The sequence below is a fragment of the Podarcis melisellensis genome, assembly GCF_964234715.1.
Source record: "Podarcis melisellensis genome assembly, chromosome: 11".
NCBI classification, from domain to species: Eukaryota; Metazoa; Chordata; class Lepidosauria; order Squamata; family Lacertidae; genus Podarcis; species Podarcis melisellensis.
The window spans coordinates 46,842,691-46,864,811 of NC_138543.1; the positions used below are offsets into that span (position 1 = coordinate 46,842,691).

At 46.0% G+C, this 22,121-nt stretch overlaps 1 protein-coding gene across 2 annotated transcripts; it reads left to right on the plus strand.

Moving 5' to 3' along the window:
* Positions 1-236: 236 nt before the first annotated feature.
* On the plus strand, positions 237-22,115 carry AGXT2 (alanine--glyoxylate aminotransferase 2). 2 transcript variants are annotated; one of them, XM_081929840.1, is made up of 14 exons: positions 237-366; positions 3,176-3,261; positions 4,236-4,420; positions 6,785-6,908; positions 7,559-7,653; positions 9,456-9,549; positions 10,339-10,432; positions 11,949-12,049; positions 14,175-14,267; positions 15,346-15,478; positions 16,698-16,786; positions 17,632-17,781; positions 18,735-18,833; positions 21,191-22,115. In XM_081929840.1, exons 1-14 carry the CDS (start codon positions 273-275, stop codon positions 21,302-21,304), a joined length of 1,551 nt encoding a protein of 516 aa, XP_081785966.1. In that variant the 5' UTR covers positions 237-272; the 3' UTR covers positions 21,305-22,115. The 2 variants fall into 2 exon arrangements, with proteins under 2 accessions (XP_081785966.1, XP_081785967.1); XM_081929841.1 differs by lacking the exon at positions 237-366 and adding an exon at positions 776-884.
* Positions 22,116-22,121: the final 6 nt, after the last annotated feature.

Genomic DNA, 22,121 nt, shown 5'->3' on the forward strand with positions numbered 1-22,121 from the left:
TTAACACTCTGCACGTGCTCAGAGAACTTTACGCACGCGCACGCGCACGCCCTCAGTGCGAAGTTCCTTCTCAGTTAATCCTGGACTTCTCAAAACCAGGCTTCTGAGGGAAGGCCGGACTCTGGAGGGAGCACCCACTTGACCGCGGCCTCAATCCACCCCTTCGAGCGGGGGGCGGCGGCCGCTGCTCGGCTGCCATTGGTGGCGCGCGCGGACCTTAAAGTCCACCTCGCCCTCGGCGGCCTGTTGTTTCGGAGAGAGAGAGAGAGAGGATGGTCGCGGCTCGGCTCCGAGGGGCGCTCCTGGGCCAGAAGCCCCGCCTGGCCTGGCTCTGGGCGGGAAACAGGCCCGGCGCGGCGGGGGGAGGTAAGGGGCGGCGTCGGGGAGCGGGAAAGGGCTGAGGGGCTGCGGGGGTGGGTGGGAACGGCCCCCTCTGGCACAGCCGGAGAGCGGAGCTTTGCTCGCGCCTCAGCCCAGGAGCTTTTCTCGTTCCTTGGGGGAAAGCGAGGGCGCGCCTCTGAGGGCGTGCAGAGCGCGCTCCCTCCGAATAGCCATCCTTCGCGCGGCAGCTTTACGCAGCGGAAAGTGGCTTTGAGGATTCGCACCACCATGCGAAGGCGCCCTTCTTTTCCTCTCAGACAAGCGCGCGGCGGTCGCTCTCCAGACCCGCCCTCGCGCGCGCTCTTTGGCGTCGTCTGGGAAGGGGATGAGCCGCGGGAAGCGCCTCAGGCCGCCATAGAGCGTGGCTTTTGTTACCACACCTACAAACACTCCTCTCCTCTCCCCTTCAATGCCTACCGGCCAGGAGAGCCTCGAATTCCTGCCGGCAGGGCCATTTGCACCCACGCTGCCCCGCTGGGGAAGGTGGCTGCCGAAGCCGACAGGTAGAAGGAGGTTTGGAGCCGGCGGTCTGGAGAACGCGCTTTGCCGCACGCGGGCAGAGCCGGTTAATCTGCGGAACTCGCTGCCTCAGGAGGGACTGAAGGTCGGGACCTGCGCCCGCTGCCTTAAATGCTGCTAAACCCTCAGCGCGTTTACTGGGAAGTGAAAACGTGGCTGTATTGTGGAACCGCTTAGAGATCTTTTTTGAAATATTAAGCGGTATATAAATGCTCGGTATATATTCAGTGGGACTTGCCCCCAGGTGTTTTTTTGGGGGGGGGCAGATGCAAAGGAAGACGGAACTCGCTTGCCTTTAACAGCCTTGTGGAATAATGATTTTCAGCAGGTGCTGAAATTCCCTCTTCTTCACAACTTATTAAAAGGTGCAGAAGCCCTGTCTTCTTTTGCATCTTTTGCTTTACTCTCAAGTTAATGTGCATTGGAGAATCATGGAACTGTAGGCATGGACGGGACCCCGAAGATCCTCCAGTCCAACCCCTGCAATAGGGGAATGTTTTGCCCAACCTGGGGCTCAAACCCATGATTCTGAGATTAACAGTTTCATGCTCTGCTGACTGAGCTATCCCAACTGAATTCAACATTACAGTTCATGGAGGATGCATAGATACACCTATCAACCAAAGCTAGTAGGTATGATGGTTGACTGAAACCTCCATGTTCAGAACCAACATCCCCTTCATTACCAGATGTTGGGGGCAGGGCAACGACAGGAGTGTGGGATTTGGGGGTGGCACTGTGGGTTAAACCACAGAGCCTAGGGCTTGCCAATCAGAAGGTCAGCGGTTCGAATCCCTGTGACAGGGTGAGTTCTCATTGCTCGGTCCCTGCTTCTGCCAACCTAGCAGTTCAAAAGCACATCAAATTGCAAGTAGATAAATAGGTACCGCTCCGGCGGGAAGGTAAACAGCATTTCCGTGTGCTGCTCTGGTTTGCCAGAAGCAGTTTAGTCATGCTGGCCACAGGCCAGGAAACTGTACGCTGGCTCCCTTGGCCAATAAAGCAAGATGAGCGCCGCAACCCCAGAGTCGTCCACAACTGGACCTAATGGTCAGGGGTCCCTTTACCTTTATCAGAACTCCTGCTTCTCTGAAGCACTAGGAGGTCCAGCTCCAAGAGCCTTCTGGCAGTTCCCTTACTGCAAGAAGTGAGGTTACAGGGAACCAGGCAGAGGGCCTTCTCTATAGTGGCACCCGCCCTGCGGAACGCCCTCCCAAGGTAACTACTATCTGACTTTTAGAAGACATCTGAAGGCAGCCCTGTTTAGGGAGGTTTTTAATGTTTGATGATTTACCATTTTTTAAAGTGCTGTAAGCCTCCCAGAGTGGCTGAGGATACCCAGCCAGATGGGCGGGGTATTAATTATTATTATTATTATTATTATTATTATTATTATTATACACCCCACAGTTTCACTTTCTTTTTTACATTTTGCTTTTTCATGAAAACAACAGATCAGAATTAAATGGGAAAATAAAATGGGGCAGCATTTTGATAAGGAAGCTGGCATGTGAATGCTGCGCAAAACTTGCATGCCTGAGCGGCACAAACTCTGAATTAAAGAATTCACATTGCCATCTAAACCTTTCAGTCCAGAGCTTAAAATTACCTCACTGGACCACTGCCCAAAGAGGTGGCATTTTTATAATGTGCATATTTGTAAAATTTGCAGGAGCTGCTGCTCCACATATCTAATGTGCATCTTATCCCCTGGCAACACTCCAAGCATACAAACTGCACCTGCTTTTTCCAGCCCACCCTGGTCTTCTGCAAGAAGGGAAAGAAGCAATTTTAGGGCCACCTTAGAGGACTCATTCCACTTAAGGCCCAAAAGCACTGTGTGCACAGGATCATTCTGGCCCACATTGATTTGTGTTAGAAATGGCTTCGCCAGCCTTGTTCCCTCCAGATGTTTTTGGCCTGCCATTCCCATCCTCCTTGAGCATTGGCCATGCTGACAGGGGCTGATGGGAGAGGGAGTCTAATAACATCTGTAGACAGGGGAAGTCTGTGCTAGAAGAATAGTTCCTGATGCCAATGTGGTACAGTGGGTGGGGTATTACACTTTGGACTTTGGTTCCAATCCTTGCTCAAGCGTAACACTTACCGTGACATTAGGCCAGCCACTGACTTTCTGCCAAGCCTGATTCACAGTATCTCAGCAGGAAAATGTTAAAGCGGCTTGTCACATGACACTGGAATAAAATAAAATTTCACTTCAGAAGGTTGCACTGATATGTGTGGATAATCCTAACGATTTGCATTTTTTAATTAGAGGTATACAGGCAACAGAAGCTGCAAAACTCTTGCCGCCTGCAATCAAATATGCCTTCTTGTGGCGTTTTACCTGAAAAATATGACGTAAGTGAGTGAGTTGCTAGTCCTGTTTGTGGGTGGATAGGGTTTGGAGGGCTTTGCTGTGTTGCTAGTTCTCAGCAAGGTTCTGTGCACAATGCACAGGCAGAGGATGCTTAATACAGGCTAACTGTACAATCTTATATGTGCCTACTTAGAAACAAGTCCCACTGAGTTCAAAGGGGCTTACATTCCCACATAGGTGTGCAGCCACTCATGTGAGTTTTCTGGGAAGTTTCAAACTGGAAAATTCAGTTTGCATTGGAAATTTGTCTTGATGCCTTGTTGTTGTTGTTTAGTCGTTTAGTCGTGTCCGACTCTTCGTGACCCCATGGACCAGAGAACGCCAGGCACCTCTGTCCTCCACTGCCTCCCGCAGTTTGGTCAAACTCATGCTGGTAACCTCGAAAACACTATCCAACCATCTCGTCCTCTGCCGTCCCCTTCTCCTTCTGCCCTCCATCTTTCCCAACATCAGGGTCTTTTCCAGGGAGTCTTCTCTTCTCATGAGGTGGCCAAAGTACTGGAGCCTCAGCTTCACAATCTGTCCTTCCAGTGAGCACTCAGGGTTGATTTCCTTCAGTATGGAGAGGTTTGATCTTCTTGCAGTCCATGGGACTCTCAAGAGTCTCCTCCAGCACCATAATTCAAAAGCATCAATTCTTGATGCCTAGTAGCATGTTTATTTTGCTTGTATTTAGTAAACCAAGCAAAAAACTTTGAAACAGGCATCCATTTAGTGTTACTAATGAACATATGAAACATTTTTTTTTGAAGTGGTTGTATTGTATATGTGGCTCTATTTCCTCAGTGGCTCAGGGAGTGTTTGGGGCACTTTCTACCCAGCCCAGATTAGCAGACAGATATTTCAAAGCTGTACTATGTTGATACAATTGGATTACTCAACTGATTATGATGGGGGTCAGGTCTCTACAATGGAAATAAATCTACAAATGCCTTTTTGTGCATCCTGCTTGCAGTCTTATCCCTATGAGCAGATGCTGAAGATCCGCAAGCAGAATGTGTCTCCCTCCTTGCTCACTTACTACAAGAAGCCACTGCTTATCCATCAGGGGCATATGCAGTGGGTGTTTGACTTGGAAGGACGTCGGTACCTTGATCTCTTTGCTGGAATTGCCACTGTTAGTGTTGGTCACTGCCACCCGTAAGTATGTGGTTAATCCCACCATCTAATAATCTGCAAAATTCCATTAGCATGGTTACAGACCATGGGTAACAAGGGCTTATCCACACTTAACTTTTGCCCCACACTTTCTAAGCACAGGTAAGCACTTTCCCAGTCCATGTTTGAGCACTTCTCCCTCCCCTCCGCTTTCCCAATGGAAACCTGCTCTTTAATGCTGAATCGGAACAAACAGCAATTCAGGTTTTCTGCAGATAGACATGAGCATTAAAGAGTGGCCTTTCATGTGGGACATGGACCGGAAAAGCACAGATTTGTGCCTAGAAAGCGCAGAGGAAAATTAGTATGAATGAGCCCTGAGGCAAGCTGCAAGCAAGCTGAGAATTTGCTTGGGTGCCACAGTGAACCTGGGCAGGTAGAGATGTCACAACTGCTCTTGTTACCATTGGCTTACCTACTCTGATGTCACAGAGGTGTACTGAGTAATTTTTGTTTAGTGGTGCCATGTAAATGTTGCCTTTCGAAAGGCAACGTTGTTCATGCTAATCAGCTTGAAGCTCTTCCATGAAAACTGACAGATGATTCTTGCTGCTTATCACCTGTTACAGCTCTTGGGTGTGTTATGCATTACACAGAATTGTCACAGGTGACACTTCTTGCATTTCATGGCCGTTTGACACCACTGTTGGTAGTTTTTCTCCTTATACATGCGTGTGGATCAGGGGTGGGGACCTTTGGCACTGCAGGTGTTAAAATCATAAAACTCTGGAGTTGGAAGGGATCCTAAGGATCATTTGGTCCAACCTCCTGCAATGCAGGAATTTCAACTAAAGCACCCATGACAGACGGCCATCTAACCTTCACTTAAAAACCTCCAGTGAAGGAGAGTCCACCACCTGTCGAACACCTCTTACCAAACTATATAACTGTAACTCCCATCACTCCTACCAAGTATGGCCAAAGGTTTGCAGTGCAATCCTAACTATATCTAGCCAGAAGCAAGCTTTAGCTGTAACTCCACCTTATTTCTGGGTTCTGCTTTTGCAATCGATCGTCCCATTACTTCCTAGGATGACCTCTTCGTTGTGGCTCAGGGTGGTGCTGGGTTTGGGTAAGCTGTGATCCACAAAGGTTTCGCAATGAGAAGAGTTGCTGGAAACAGAGGACATCACCCCAGTTGTCACTCTAGACTTGCTTTTTATGGGCAGGTAATTCCTCAGGCTGCCCATAGCTGTGTCCCATTCAGCTGCACTTTCTTCACCCAGTTCCAGGTACAGCAGGTTTGTTGAGTCTCTCTGGGATGGTGCCCTCTGTTTCTAGCAACTCTTCTCATTGCGAGACCTTTGTGGATCACCGCTTACCCAAACCCAGCATCACCCTGAGCCACAACAAAGAGGTCATCCTGACCAATGACGATCGATTGCAAAAGCAATGCCACTGCCGTGAAGTTCAATTTCCAAAAGTATGGAGTCGCGAAGCCTGTTCAGCTCATCCAAAACAATGGAACTCTTGCCAAGTTCTCCATCAGCAACGCAGCCTGGGAGCACTCAGGAAGTTACAGCTGCACATACAGCACCCTACCAGATTGCTTTACCATCTCAGAAGCAAGCTTTATGCATCTGATGAAGCAAACTCTTGTCCATGAAATATTTCAGCTCAATATGATGCTACTGTTTGTTGGTACAGTATTGCATTTTTAAAGTTTCTGTATTGCACAGTGTTTCCTGGGTTGTTTATAAAAGGGCATAACAGCAACAGTTTCAAAGACTAGATTCTGTAGTTATGCTACAACAGATGAGCTCTGTGACTTTGCAGCAACATGTTGCTTATGTATCTGTTTATTGGGCTAAACTGTAGCCAACTAATATTTTGGTGCAATGCCATATCCACTTTTTTTCATTACTTACTTACTGTAATGTATCACTTTTCATCCCGAGTGACCTCAAAACAGTTTACGCATAAACATGACACTATGGGAAAAAATTACAGAGCACAGTAACAGTAATGTAGCAATAACAGAAGCACAAAACAGTAATTCAAAACAAGCTTAAGGCTCAACAACATTCCAACCTGTCTCAGAAAGCTAGAGAAACCAAATTTAAGCATCTTGTGCCTAAAGTGGCTGCTAACATACCCAAGGAAGAAATGACAATTAAAAAACAAACATAATATTATTAACTAACATATTGACAAATAATAACAATCACAATAAATACAGAAAATAGTCTGTGCAACATATATAAAGCAATACAGATTGCTAACCGAATTTAAAAGCATGAAACTAAACTAAGTTTGCTATTAAGGTGTGGGGAGGGGGTGATGATATATCAAAAACAAATTGGATCAAAGACTTAAATCATCACATTTTTCCCCAAACACACCCAGGAAGGTAACAGCAGCTGCCCAGAAACAGCTTGGTCGCTTGTGGCACACAAGCAGCCTCTATGCGCATGCAGCAATCCAGGAATATGGAGAGAAATTGGCCTCGTTGCTTCCAGCTCCTTTAAAGGTATGCTGAGTTGTACAGTGAGAAAATTCAGTTCGAAATGTGTGGGTTACGGTGATACTCTGAGAGCTAGGAGGGTCAGTCAGGGATGTAATTCCATTCCCCCCATTAATATATATATATTTCAAAAGATATAGTGCAGGCATAGGCAAACTCGGCCCTCTGGAATTTTTGGGACTACAATTCCCATCATCCCTGACCACTGGTCCTGCTAACTAGGGATTATGGGAGTTGTAGGCCAAAAAAACATCCAGAGGGCCGAGTTTGCCTATGCCTGAAATAGTGGAATTATAACCCTTGGGTGGTATTTAACTAAATAATTGCAAGAACAGAAGACTTCCAAATGCACAGGGGGTTTTCCTATCCCTCCTGCCCCTGCATGCACCATAGACAATTCCCAAATCTACTCCAGAGGTTTGAGGGAAACCCCAGAACAGATTCAGGCAGCACACAGAGGGAGTGGCGGGGGAAAGTCCCATTGCGCAAGTAGAAGCCATTCTCCTCCTGGAACGAAGTACCTAAAGCTGCACTGAATACAATCCATGGTGTTTGCACTCTGCCAGATTGTTAACTGTGCATCAGAACAGATTTACACTTAACTTTGCTTCTCTTCTCCCTAAATCTGCATTCTGACGAATATATCTTTGTTCTAGGTGATTTTCCTAACCAACAGTGGTTCGGAAGCCAACGACCTCGCCATGTTAATGGCAAGAGTTTTTACACGCAACTTTGACATCATTGGATTGAGGTAGCTATCACACCTTGTATATTAGTTCCTTGTTTTTATTTCATAAAATCCATGCACTGCTTGGTTGTAAGGAAACCTCAAAGTGATTTACACAAAGAATAAAACAATAAAATTATTGGTTAAAACAGTTAAAGGCAACAATTCAAAACATTAAAAAAATAAAATCAACAATAAAATAAAAACAGATTAAAACACACGTCAACATTCTAGTTATCTGGGTATGTTGTTATCTGCTTTTATGTTCCATATAGGGGTGAGCAGGTTACCCTTGTTCCATAACTAGGCTGGAGATACTTATGTCCAGATGTTCCTATCTGCCATCTTCTGCTGCAATTTTATCTTTAATTCCCCTGAAACAAAGTACTGTTCGATCATGTATCTTCATCTATTTTTTCTAGAGTGTGTTGTGTTACTGGCTGACAATTCCGTTTTAAAACAGATTACTGGTCAACAGCCCAGAATGGTCCTCTAAATGGGACCTAATGTTTAGGATTCTTTGAATTTACTGAAAATTCATGCTTTCTTCTGGCATGCCTTGGAATAGCGCGATTCATACGTAAGTGAAAGAGGGGGTCTTGTGCCCATCCAAGATGCCAAAGGCTGCTGAACTAGCACAAACCCTGAACTGATCAGAGTCCCTCTAAGTTCAGCATGAAACATGGAGCAGGTGACATGATCTCTTACTTGGCCAAAACATGTTTTGAAACTCTTGAGTGTGAGCTCTTGAGTTGCATGGAACTCTTCCTGAACCACCGGTGTTCAAAGTAAGAAAATCAAGATAAAAAGATGTTAAATGCCCAGGTTGATGCTACTTAAAAACATAAGAAAGGCACTACTGGATTAGGCCAGTGGTCCATCTTGTCGAGCATCCTGCTTTCACAGTGGCCAACTAAATGCCTATAAGCAAAACCTGAGTGCAAGAACACTCCCTCCTCTTGGTGTTTTGAGCAGCTGTATTTCAGAAACATACTTCCTCAAATGATGGAGGAAAAACATATCCACCGTGGTTAGTAAACACTTATAGCCATTTCCTGTATGAATCTTCCTAATCCTCATTGCAAGTCATCCAGGTTGGTGGCCAGTGCTGCCTCTTGTGGAATCTCATTCCATAATTTATGCTCTGGGTCGGGAAGTATATAATCTTCCAACATTCAGATTCATTGGATGTTCCCAAGTTCTAGTGTTATGAAGAATGGAGAAAAAAACTTTCCTTCATCCACTTTCTCTATACAGTGGTACCTCGGGTTACATACGCTTCAAGTTACATACGCTCCAGGTTACAGACTCCGCTAACCCAGAAATAGTGCTTCAGGTTAAGAACTTTGCTTCAGGATGAGAACAGAAATCGTGCGGCGGTGGCGTAACAGCAGTGGGATGCCCCATTAGCTAAAGTGGTGCTTCAGGTTAAGAACAGTTTCAGGTTAAGTACGGACCTCCAGAACGAATTAAGTACTTAACCTGAGGTACCACTGTAGATGATTCCAAGCGCAATAGGCAACATTTTGCAATGCAAATTTATGCTTGCTAGTGCTTGCTAGTTGCTAGTGCAAACTTAGCAATTTTGTGTATTTAACATTTATCCTTTTCAGATCAGTTTGGTAAAGACAAACCATTGAGAAGCCAGAAGGGTTTTCTGTTACCGTAATTGTTAGCTCTGAGTACTGGTTGCTGAAGACAGTTTCTGTGCAGTTCAGAAGCTTGCCTTTCTTTTAATTATTCTTGTTTCTTATTTGTAAAGACAGTCACAGGGAGATTAATCAGAAGGGCTTTAAAGTGGTTATGGTGGTGTTTTTTTTCTACAGAGGAGGCTACCACGGGAGCAGTGCTTACACAATGGGCTTGTCATCTATTGGATGTTACAAACATGGACTTGCCAATGGGCTTGGCTGCCAAAAGGTGAGGTTCTTGCTGCTTCCCTCCTCATTTGTTGCACAACAAACATCTTACTTGCTTGACTTTTCCTAAATCTCCCTATGTAATGCTACTCTTCAGGTTGGTACAGAGGCTGCCAATCTGCTATGGGCCAAGCTCAAAGTATTGGCACTGACATATAAGGCCACAAATAGCTCAGGACCAGGTTGTTTATCCTTCCAGTGGATTAATGCGGTCTGCAGGAGAGTTTCTCTGCCATAGGTCTCTATGTTGTATTTTTCTTTTAAGATATCTGCTGCTTTCTGTGGTGTTTTTCACTGTCTTTTAGCTGCTTTATTGTGTCTAGTACATTGCCTTGAGATGTATGTGTGTGTATGTGTGGAAGGCTATAAATAATTTAAAAAATAGAATACTAGACACTTTAATACAGTGTTTTCGCTCTGGTAACAGGGAAGAGAATTATACCTCCTCTCCCCTTTTTTAATCAAGCCTACATTCTGTAGGTATAGTATAGCAATGGGCAGTCTTCTGAGTTGCTCCAAGTTTTACAAAATGCATAATGAGAAATTTGCTCCATTTTCAATCAAAGACAATACAGTTGGGTTGGTTCTAAATACAGGTACCTTTTGATCACTTTTTTTATGAAGAGTGAACTTTCTGCTGGTGGCCAAAATGTTTTGTATCTATGAATTTAGGCTGTACCAGCATTTTGATGAGTGCATATCTCAGATCAAAATGTGAAAAATAGCATAAAATCCTGACATAGCCAGTTTATTCCATTGCAACACCTATATCTCTGTTGTGCTTTTTCAGACTATGCTGCCTGACGTTTTTCGTGGTCCCTGGGGGGGAAGCCATTGTCGAGATTCTCCAGTGCAAACCATTCGAAAATGCACCTGTTCTGCAGGTTGTTTCAATGAGAGAGGCCTTGATTTTCAGAGGTGAAAGAGAATGACACCATGGTGGTTCAGTGCAGTAAACTAGATATGCCTTGGGCAGATGGACACCTGCAACCCTCTCATACACAGCCAGGCCATTAGTTCTGACAGCAGTTTTGCAAGGCAAATATCCTTTTAACTGAGGGTGTAGATTGAATTTGGCACCTCCTGCATGTAAAGTATATCTCTCAGATATGATGGTAAAGGTAAAGGGACCCCTGACCATTAGGTCCAGTCGTGGACGACTCTGGGGTTGTGGCGTTCGTCTTGCTTTATTGGCTGAGGGAGCCGGCATACAGCTTCCGGATCATGTGGCCAGCATGACTAAGCCGCTTCTGGTGAAGCAGAGCAGCGCACAGAAACACTGTTTACCTTCCCACTGGAGCGGTACCTATTTATCTACTTGCACTTTGACTTGCTTTCAAACTCCTAGGTTGGCAGGAGCAGGGACCGAGCAATGGGAGCTCACCCCATTGCGGGGATCCGAACTGCCGATCTTCTGATCGACAAGCCCTAGGCTCTGTGGTTTAACTCACAGCGCCACCCGTGTCCCAAGATATGATTGTATTGACAGTGAAATCCAGACCTGAGAGTCGCTGGGATAAGTGAGTTTGGAATGGGTGGGTCTTGGGCTGAAGCTGAGCCACAGCTACTGCAACGCAACTCCCTCATCTCATCTTTGCTGGGGATGTGCCAGTGTAACACTCTAGGCCACCTCAGCTAGCACAAGTCCCCTCCAAAGGGAGCATTCTGGGGGCAGGGCAAGTTGAAATTTACAGCATCATCAAGCTCTCCGTCATAATTCCTTTTAAACTGCTGCTCTTTGCTAAGTGTTTCATGCTGAGAACTGGGCACTTTGGAGAGCTGCCCTGAGGATAAAAGGGTGCTGGTGGACTGGGATTAAGTGTGAACAGTTGGCAAACATGGATGGTGGCCAAACTCCCCCGATCCAATTCCAGTTGCGCTTTTAAAAGGTGCAAGTGGGAGCTGTGAAATGGGACTTCCTTCCAGGTATGTGTGTACACAGTCTGAGTTTACTACTGCAAATTATGGATAGGACATATATCAAATGGCTAATTAGATTTGGAAACAAGCTCATTTATGTGCAGTATATTTCCTCTAGGAGTAATAACAGCTCTAGCTTTTGCCCCACTTGTTTTAGCTGCAGTCCTGTGAGTAATCTCTGTTCAGCTCAATGGGATTTACTTCTGAGCAGGCAGGCATAGGACTCTGCTGCTAGAGCTGAAAATTGGAAATAGAAGGGGAAATGGATGACATATGAGTCTTTGTATTCAGATTACATGCATTCTGCCAGCCTCTGGAGTATGGGTAATTAGATGCGGGTGGTTGGACCAACATAGGTTATTTAGATGTTACCAAAATGCATGGTGGATATTTTATTTTTATAAAAGCAGCATTAGAAGCCACCCTTGGTCTCTATTGCATGTGAACGTTTTGTTCTCCCTCTCCATCCTCTCGATACAGGCTCTTGCCATGCAAAAGACCAGTATATTGAGCAGCTCAAAGACACTCTCACGACTTGTGTTCCAAAGGCCATAGCTGGATTTATTGCTGAGCCAATTCAAGTAAGTGATTCCCTTTATAGCATGCTAGGTCAGTTGTTTGGTTTGCACATAAGCTATGGTTTGTTTAGCCAAAGTGTTTTGTAATGGGCAAACCCAGCCCAGCAGAGTAACCATGTTTGCTCAATGCCAGCAAACCAAGATGGTTTGTAGTTGGCTGACAAACCAAGGCTATTTTTGTCTGTGGTTTCTTATGTCCAAACTTAACAGCCTTGCTTAATTTATGGTTACCAGATTTTTTTCAATGAATCCGGGGACATATTTTTTTTTATTTGTTTTGAAGCTGAGTAGCAACAGGGAGTCAGTAGTGGGGATGGTGAGGCAAAAGACCCTGGGTCCAAGCACACATGCATGTTGTATAAAGGTGCAAAGCCTTTCTTTCGCACCCTGTGAAACATAAAATGTGCAGAGTTTTTAAAGAACTGGGCAACGGGGCACCGCCTGCCCATGACTCCCGAGCCTTCCCCAATCTCTTGCCCGCTTCTCCCCTTGTTTTGACAGATCGGGGGAGGCTTGGGAGTTGTGGGTGGGTGGCCGTTGCCCAGGAGGGGTGCAAGGGCAGTGGTTTCTTCCAAGCAACGGGCAAAGCCCTTCTTTCGTACCCTGTGAAACATAAATGCACAGAGTTTTTAAAAAACTGGGCAATGGCTGCCCACCTGCAACTCCCAGGCCTCCCCCGATCAGTCAAAACAAAGGGGGAAGGGGACAGGAGATCTGTACTGCCGGACATTCTCGGTTCCCCTTTGGCAGTGGCAGCGGCAGTCTCAGCAGCCCAGAGTCAGCCTGTTAGCACAGTTGGCTCTGGCTGGCTTCAGGAGCTGCTCAGTGCCATGGCACCCGCCATTTTTCCTCGCTGGAAGTTCCAGCAAGGAAAAATGGTGAGTGCCACGGCAGCAGGCAGCAAGCAGCTCTTGAAGCCAGCCAGAGCCAACTGTGCTACCAGGCTGGCTCTGGGCTGCTGAGGCTGCCGCTGCCATGTTTCCCGGGGACAGATTTGCAAATCCGGGGACTGTCCCCGGAAACCAGGGACATCTGGTAACCCTAGCTTAACTATGGTTTGTTTGACCTGTCGCCTTCCTGCTCCTTAGTATCAGCCTTGTCCTTTGTAGAAGTCAACAGGGCGGTGGAGGAGGGTGGGGACCAAACTAGAATTTCTTGGCTCTGCCTATGACTGATTCTGGCTCCACCAACTGTTTGAATTCCTGCCTTTTGTCCTACGGGCACAAGCCACCACTGGCTGCAACCAAATGCCCCTCTTAAAGCACGATTTAAAGTAAATGTAAAGTAAAACTCTGACACAAGTGAAAACATGCATCCTTTTGCTTCCGTGTTTTGCTGCATAGAATAGTGGCAAGTTTGTTGTATGGGTGAAGCATGCTCTGCTACAAGTCTGGAGGCTTGGATTTTGTTGATTGCTCCCTAAAAAAGCTTCTCCTGAGGGGTGGGGGACCACCTGGAACAGAACGGAATATGATGCTGAGAGCAGTGGTTCCTGGGGGAGAGTATCAGTGGAAATCAGGTGCTCCAACCTTGCACAAGTGGAAACACATTTCCACTAAGGTGGAGCTGCTGTTGGCCACTAAACCAGTGTCTTTTTGTGCGTGTGCTTTTTTTTTTTTAAAAAAAAGATTTTTATTAAGGTTTCAAGAAATTTTATCATAACAAACAAAACAAGACAACACAATAACAAACAATAAACAATATAGAACATAAAAATCAAACAAAAATATATAAGTTCAACTCTTAATTTCATGTAACTTACTTTCCCAACTTCCTCACACCTCCCTTTTCTGTATTCCAATTTCCAATTTAGTTTCAGCACATTCTTCCTCTATTTTGACTGATTTTAATATTGCTTAATTTCTTTTAAATTAACCATTACCGCTGCTAACCACTTATCTTCTAATCCCCCATCATTGATTAATTTTGCTGTATTTCTTTACTTGTTACTTATAAAACATCTTTGCACATTCCTTTCAACTTTGTCACTAATGCCGCACTATCTCTATATCCTGCATCACTTTAACATTCAAATAATTTACAATGTTTTTGCAGATAATCTTTGAATTTCTTCCAATCTTCTTCTGTTTGTTCTTCTCCCATGTCTGTGCGTGTGTGCTTTTGGCAGGGTGTCAATGGAACAGTTCAGTACCCCAAGGGATTCCTGAAAGAGGCTTTTCAGCTGGTGCGTGAAAAAGGTGGTGTGTGCATCGCAGATGAAGTGAGTACTTGAACTTAACTTCCCCTATCCAAAGATTTATGCACATCTGTTTTTGAAAAAACATATTGTGGAGTACATAGGAGTTACCTAGAATTATACATATTCCTTTATTTCCATGGGAAATAACTTGGTGCATGAGAGAGTGAAGGGTGTGTGATCGTGTGGGAACCCGGCCCCACCCATAGGGGAGCAAAGTTCCTGACACTTTTCCTCTGGAATAATGCAGCCTTTGGTCCCGAAAAGGTTGAATAAAATGGATTAGGCAGCTTGGGTATCTTCTCAGTGAGTAAAGTTTTTCTCCCTCTCATAGAACACTAGAACCAGTGGATATCCAACAAAGCTGAATGTTGGAAAATTCAGGGCAGATAAAAGAAAGTCCTTCTTCATGCAGTACATAGTTAAACTATGGAACTCATTACCACGGCATGCAGTAATGGCAACCAGCTTGGATAACTTTTAAAGAGAATTAGATCAATTTGTGGGGAGAGAAAAATATCAGTGGCTACTTAGCCATGACAGCTATGCTCAGCCGCCACAGTTGGAGGCAGTAATGCTCCTGAATACCTGTTGCTGGAAACAGCAGGAGAGGAGAGTGCTCTTGTGCCGAAATCTACATTGCAAGTTTCTCAAATCTATCTGGTTGGCTGCTGGCTTGATCCAACAGCCTCTTCGACCATTTTGCAGCATGCACCCTGGTATACAGTGGCGTAGCGTGGGTTGTCAGCACCCGGGGCAAGGCAAGTAATTTGCGCCCCCTAACCCGTGGATTTGCGCCCCCTAACCCTAACCCCCAGATGTTGCGCCCGGCCCCCCCTGCACCCCCCACGCTATGCCACTGCTGGTATACACAGTTTCGTGTGAGCCTTGCATGCACATACACAGTATATGTGACCCAGTTGCAGAGGATTCCTACAAGCTGGTATGTGTGGCGAAATAACTGTGTGCTCATCACCTGTGGCAATGCACACACTGTCTACAGAAATGTTATCTGTGAAAGAAATCTGTATTGTGTGAACTACAAGCCCAAAACATATCAAGCAACTTTTTTTTTAATAAAAAAATTCTTTGTTCTTTGAAGGTTCAGACGGGGTTTGGTCGAACAGGCAGCCATTTCTGGGGATTTGAAGGACACGATGTGGTTCCTGACATTGTCACCATGGCAAAGGGAATTGGCAATGGGTTTCCAATGGGAGCCGTTGTCAGTACAGCAGGTGCAAATGACTTTCATACTTCAGATGTTAAAGTCTTGAATAATTGGGGTTTTAACAGGGCTCTCATGGCTGTTTGGTAAGAACGGACCTTTGCTTCTATGCTTTGTCTAAGGCAGTGGTTCCCAATTCTCACCGCCTATGGACCACTTCAGAATTGCTGAGGGTCTTGGCGGACCACTTAACAATTTTCCCGCCTGCTGTAGGAATTGTAATGTGCTTTCCAATATGCCAGAGGATTTTTTAATTGTAATTTTATTGCTTCTTTTATTTCTTATGTTGCATTTTAATGTAAGAAATAAAAGAAGCAATAGAGATACGCCTAAAAATGCAGACATACCATTGGCAGGAATGAGACAGCAGTAAATCACACTGAGCAAGCTGAATTTAACTCTTTATTAGCAAAAACAGGATCTGCACCGGGGTGGGTGGGTAAGTCATAATTAGCACAGCAACACATAACTAGTAGGTCTTGCCCCCATGAAGCAGTTGCAGAGACTGAAGGTCCCCGTCTCCCCATAGCTGCCTAAGCCCCCTCCTTTCTGTGGTTTTCCCAAGCAATCTGAGACTGTGCCTGCTTGACGCTAACTTCTCCCTGCCCTTTTCATGCCTCTCCCAGTCCTGGGAGACCAGATGGGAGAGGAGCTTGTCACTGCAGGAGGGGGAGACATCCGTACCTTTTCACCAGTATGACTTATCTCTGCCTCTTGGTCTCCCTCCTCTGCTGCTTCCACTTCTGATTCTGGGCTTCTCTCTGCCACAGACTCCCCCAGCATACTAAGCCCTGCTGCCTCTTCAGCTTCTGACACCACCTCCTCCCAGTCCTCTTCCTCGGGCCACTCATCATCATCCTACCACGAATCCCCGGGCTCCGTGCCTTCATCCCTTGGGATCCCCAGCTGGTTCCTCCCACCATTTCTCTGCATCCAACTGGTCCATGACAACCACAGGCCACCTGGATGAAGCTCAGTCCATGAACCACAGTTTGGGGACCCTTGCTCTAGAGCAGCGGTTCTCAACATGTGGGTCCCCAGATGTTGGTGGACTACAACTCCCATCATCCTTGAGCTCTGGCCTTGCTAGCTAGGGGTGATGGGAGTTGTAGTCCAACAACATCTGGGGGCCCACAGGTTGAGAAAGGCTGCTCTAGAGCATCAGCGGCTGCCTTAAATCATTTACTATAATTTTTCAGTTATGAATACTAGCATGCTTTGTTTTTCAGAGATTGCAGAAGCCTTGGCTCAAACTCTACATTTCAACACATTTGGAGGAAATCCTGTGGCCTGTGCAGTTGGGTCTGCAGTTTTGGATGTAAGAAAATGACTGTGACTTGCATCTTTATCTGTGGGGGACTGTAGCATATACTCCATGAGTCTTTCATCTTAACACTGCAGGACACCACCATCCTTAGGTTCTTCCAGACTGTCTCTATGTTTTAGGTAAAGGTAAAGGGACCCCTGACCATTAGGTCCAGTTGTGACCGACTCTGGGGTTGTGGCGCTCATCTCGCTTTATTGGCCGAGGGAGCCAGTGTACAGCTTCCGGGTCATGTGGCCAGCATGACTAAGCTGCTTCTGGCAAACCAGAGCAGCACATGGAAACGTCGTTTACCTTCCCACCGGAGTGGTACCTATTTATCTACTTGCACTTTGACGTGCTTTCGAACTGCTAGGTTGGCAGGAGCAGGGATCAAGCAATAGAACTCACCCCCGCCGCGGGGATTCAAACCGCTGACCTTCTGAGTGGCAAGTCCTAGGCTCTGTGGTTTAACCCACAGCTCCACCTGCCTCCCCTATGTTTTAGGGAGGGATTTAATCACATTCTGGCAAATTCAGGAAGTGCCGTTAATATATTATGCAACAAACTCGCTTCCCAAGCAGATCAGATCTTTTGCAACAAGCGATGGGAAAATGCTCTGGAAACTGTGGGAGGACACTTGATGCAACAACATCTAGGCTCCCTGTCCTTGTCTCATTTCCCCCTGATATATTTAAGACAGGATTATCCGTATGTTCTGTGCAGCAGTTATTTACCCTCATAGTAGTGGTGTATCAGATTAACTCCACATGCTGTTGCTTTCTTTAGAGTTAAAAAGGGCCTGGCCAACGGTATTTCAGAGTATTTGGTGATTTCCTGCATGGCTTTTGTGTTCTCAGGCAATAGCAGAAGACGGCTTGCAGAAAAACAGCGAGGAGGTGGGGACTCGCCTCCTGTTAGAACTGGCTAAGCTGCGCGATGAGTTTGAAATAGTCGGAGATGTCCGTGGCAAAGGACTTATGATTGGAATAGAGATGGTCAAGAATAAGGTCAGGAAGACACTTTGCGGGCCTGGAACGGTCTCTATCATGGTATAAGCAGCCTCAACTTATAGATCCATCTTAGCTCTTGGGCTGTCACCGCTAAAGGCCTACTATGGAGGCCACTAAAAATCACCCTCCAATTCTCAGTGCCAGAGCTGCACTTTGTGGTTGGCAGACACTGATACTGGGGTTTGAAATTTGGCCACAGCTTTTATTGTTTACACATTACAAATGATTCGTGAGTTGGAGATGTGGCAACTCATAGAATCATAGTGGGAAGAGACCCTAAGGATCACCCAGTCCAACCCTCTGCAATGCAGGGTTATTTAGCTGTCCCATTCAGGGATCAAACCTGCAACCTTGGCATTATCAGCATCACACTCTAGCCAACTGAGCTACCTAGTTGTGTCTCTTCTTGCCTTGGTTTTGCCCAAGGAATATCTGGCTCTCTATGCCTTGTTTCATGCTCTATATTGAGTTTCCTATGCTGTTGAAGCCTTGTGCCTCCCTGTGCAGACAGGCTAAGAGCTTGTCTCTTTTTTAGACGCTGCCCATATCTACAGTCCCTCCACACTCCACAGCTGCTAGCTAGATTATGGTAATGCTCTCTATGTGGGGCTTCCATCACACTTGATCCGGGAGCCGCAGGCAGTGCAGAATGCTGCAGCCCGATTGCTGACAGGAGCGGGGCCTTGTCAGGGTTAGGGCGCTGACAATTTAACAGCTTCTATCATGAATGGTTTAAAATGAGGAATCAAATCAGGAAGACGGAACAGACTTTGTTCTCTCTCAGCGACAGGAAGCCTTTGTCTCCACCCAGATTTAAAACTTAAGTCCAGTGCCACCTAGTGGCTAAACTTAATAATGGCATAATCGATGCGAGTTCACTTCTGTTTGTGAGTTTCGGTTCAAAGAACCAGGAGAGGTGGAAGAAAACTAAGATAACTTTTTCTCCACAGGAGACTCGTCAGCCGCTTCCAGTTGAAGAGATAAACCAAATCATGGAAGATTGCAAAGATATGGGAGTGCTGATTGGGCGGGGAGGAATGTTTTTCCAGGTATTCTTATATATATGAGATATATAAATCCGAGATATGTATTAGATTATGGTTACCAGACGTCCCCAGTAGAAAATAGAGGTGTGCTTGACTCTACAAAATACGGAGAGGAAAAAAATCATATTTTTTTTTAGATGGGATGGGAGTTGTTGAACAACTGCATGCTTGCAGGTCAGAGTTAGTTTTTTAATTTGTGGACCCTAAATTCAGGAAAGCTGTCATATCAGGGCAGACTCTATGTCCATCAAGCCCAGTATTGTCTGACTGGAAGCTGTTTTCCAGGGTCTCAGGCAAAAGTCTTTCCAAGAACCACATGCCTGATCCTTCCAACTGGAAAGGCCAGGGTTTGAACTTGTTACTTCCTGCCTGAAAAGCAGGAGCACATCAATCTGATTTTGCCAAGCAGAATTAAGGTCCACTCCACTGGTGATTCAGGATTTGCTCAATGGCTGCATTTCCTTGGGGGCGGTTTGGTGTTCAGAATAAACACCTAAGAGCTGCCTACTGGATACAACCAAGGCCCATTCAGCACGTCCATCAAAGCCATGTAACTCATAAGGAGGGCAGGCAGGCAGATTTAACCTGGAAGTGAGCCCCATTGAATTCAATAGGCTTTACTTTGGAATAGATAACATGGCTCCTTGAGAATGTCACTATTCTGCAGCAATTAAGGTTTGTGGTTTAAAGCGTTCTCTGTTCCCCTAGTGCAAGAGATCCGCTTTTGGAAAAGGATTGGGACATTTTGCAGTCTGGAAGCAGTGGGGAAAGGCATTGGGAAGATACAGTGGTACCTCGGGTTAAGAACTTAATTTGTTCTGGATGTCCGTTCTTAACCTGAGGTACCACTTTAGCTAATGGGGCCTCCTGCTGCCACCGCGTGATTTCTGTTCTCATCCTGAAGCAAAGTTCTTAACCCGAGGTACTATTTCTGGGTTAGCGGAGTCTGTAACCTGAAGCATCCGTAACCTGAAGCATCTGTAACCCGAGGTACCATTGTATATGAACTCACCATAGGTCAGATTGCCCCAGCAAGCTCACTCCTTCTCCCTCTTTGCCCAGAGTTCTCTTAACAACTCTGCTTAGCAAGAATTTCCCAGAGCTGTGCACTGGTAAAGTTAGAAATACTAGGTAACTGCAAGCTACATTAATAATGTGATTAGCACTTATGGTGCTACAGCATCAGTGGAGGGGGAATTGAAGCCACGGTCTTAGTAAATAAAATGACCCCTGTGTGGGAATTAGCAGTCGGGGGCTAAGGAAAGCATCCCCACCCCCTGCAGTGCTAATTGACGTGTGTGTGTGTGTGTGTATAAGATGGCAGCTGGGGAGAGAAAGCTTTGAATTTCCTCTCCCCCCATACTGTGCTGCTGATGACTATCCCCACAACCTGGCATTTTATTTTTCCAAACTGCAGTGGCATGGTCGCCAATCAAAGCATTAACATAATGTGCAGTTACGCCCTTGTGAGGCACTGTGTAGCAGCTGCCCAAAATAAATTGTTTAAAAGACAGCAGTTAGGTGGCATGTTTTTTTCATGCAAAAGGGTTCAATTGCCAACTAGGGATGGGGAAAGATTGCTGACTGAAACTCTGGGAAGCTTGTTGCCAGTCAGTGTAGGCAGCACTGGCCTAGATCTGACTTGGTTCAAAACAACATCCTAGGCTCCCTCTCTCTCCTGTGTTTCCTGATGTCAGCCATTTCGTTTATTACTGAATCCAGCTTTCTACCGTATTTTTAGCTCCAAAAGACGCACCAGACCATAAAGCACACCTAGTTTTGGGAGGAGGAAAACAAGAAAAAATTATTCTGAATCCCAGAAGCCAGAACAGCAAGAGGGCTCTGGCTTCCGGGATACCGTGTGGCTGTTCTGGCTTCTGGGATAACCGCGCCAAGCCTCTTCAGGGCAGCGGGATGAAGGCTCCCCCTGCCCAAAGAGGCTGTGCAGGGCTAAGGCAGAAGCCAGGACAAGCACGTTGCTGAAGGGCCGCTACGCAGTTCTCCCTCTCTGAGAGGGAGAACTGCGCAGTGCCCCTTCAGCTAAGCTGGAGAAGGAACAGAAGGAGACCCTTCTGTTCCTCCTCCGGCTTCGCAGGACAGGTGCTGCGCAGCTCTCCCTCTCTGCGCAGCGCCATTCGCTCCATAAGACGCACTCACATTTCCCCTTACTTTTTAGGAGGAAAAAAGTGTGTCTTATGGAGTGAAAAATACGGTATATAGTGGCTTCCTCCCCACCCTTTTTTGTAGCAACTCCGATTTCGTAACCACAGTGTGTATCCAGATATTTCTTTTTTATACCCAATTTAATGTGAGCTGCTCCGGTTTCCCCCTCCTCATTTTGGCTTCTTCCTCTTCCCAAGACGTTTAGAATCAAACCTCCGCTGTGCATCACTAAGGAAGACGCAGACTTCGCCCTGGGAGTTCTCCATGCCGCATTAACAAGACACAGGGAAAGAACAGCAAAGGCAAAATAAGCGCCCCATTTGCTGTCATGCTGAAGAACAAACATCCCTGAGATTGAACTGCCACAGCTGGCAAATTGCAACCGGTTGACGCGTTTATCGTAGCAGCCCATTTGCTGCGCCATCTGAAGACTCGGTAGTTGCAGCAAGCCTCCTGAGCAACGAGATTTATGGTTTGTATAAATCATCAGATGACCCAGTTTTTTTGGTCTTTCGATCCCCTTAAACGTATGTCAAGCTGCTTTGGTTTTATTTGAGATTCTCTGTGCTTTATAGATATATTTGTATAGATGCCTGTAGTATAGAAGTGAAATAACAGTAATGCTGCTACCAGTCCCTAGAATGTGATTGACAGCTGTCCTTCTTTATGCAGATGGGGGGGGGGGCTTCCAATGGGTACCTGTCCATTGGGGTCCCCATTCATTTTGTGGATTCAAGCAGTGCCTGTGTGGCTTCCCAGTCAGAAGCCAAGCAGCCAGTGGTTTTAACACCCTTTAAAACAGCTCTCACCAATGTGCTACCATCCAGATGTTTTGAACCCCCATCAGCTGGCAGGAGTTTCTAGTCTAAAACCTCTGGGGTGCACCAGGCTAGCAGAAGCCAATTTTAAACTGTAAATAGCATGGCTGGAACTCACCCCCATGTTTGCAAGAGCCAAATCAGGACCAGAATCCACTTTTCCCACGTCTTATTAATTTAGCCCAATTCTGAATTGTGTACAGTGGTTCCTCGGGTTAAGTACTTAATTCGTTCCGGAGGTCCGTTCTTAACCTGAAACTGTTCTTAACCTGAAGCACCACTTTAGCTAATGGGGCCTCCTGCTGTCGCA

Excerpts from the sequence above, each read along its gene's own strand:
- AGXT2 (XM_081929840.1), top strand. The coding sequence starts at position 273 with ATGGTCGCGGCTCGGCTCCGAGGGGCGCTCCTGGGCCAGAAGCCCCGC. Across the intron at positions 4,421-6,784 it reads AGTGTTGGTCACTGCCACCC|GAAGGTAACAGCAGCTGCCC; the intron begins GTAAGTATGTGG and ends AAACACACCCAG. Across the intron at positions 16,787-17,631 it reads TTGGGTCTGCAGTTTTGGAT|GCAATAGCAGAAGACGGCTT; the intron begins GTAAGAAAATGA and ends TTGTGTTCTCAG.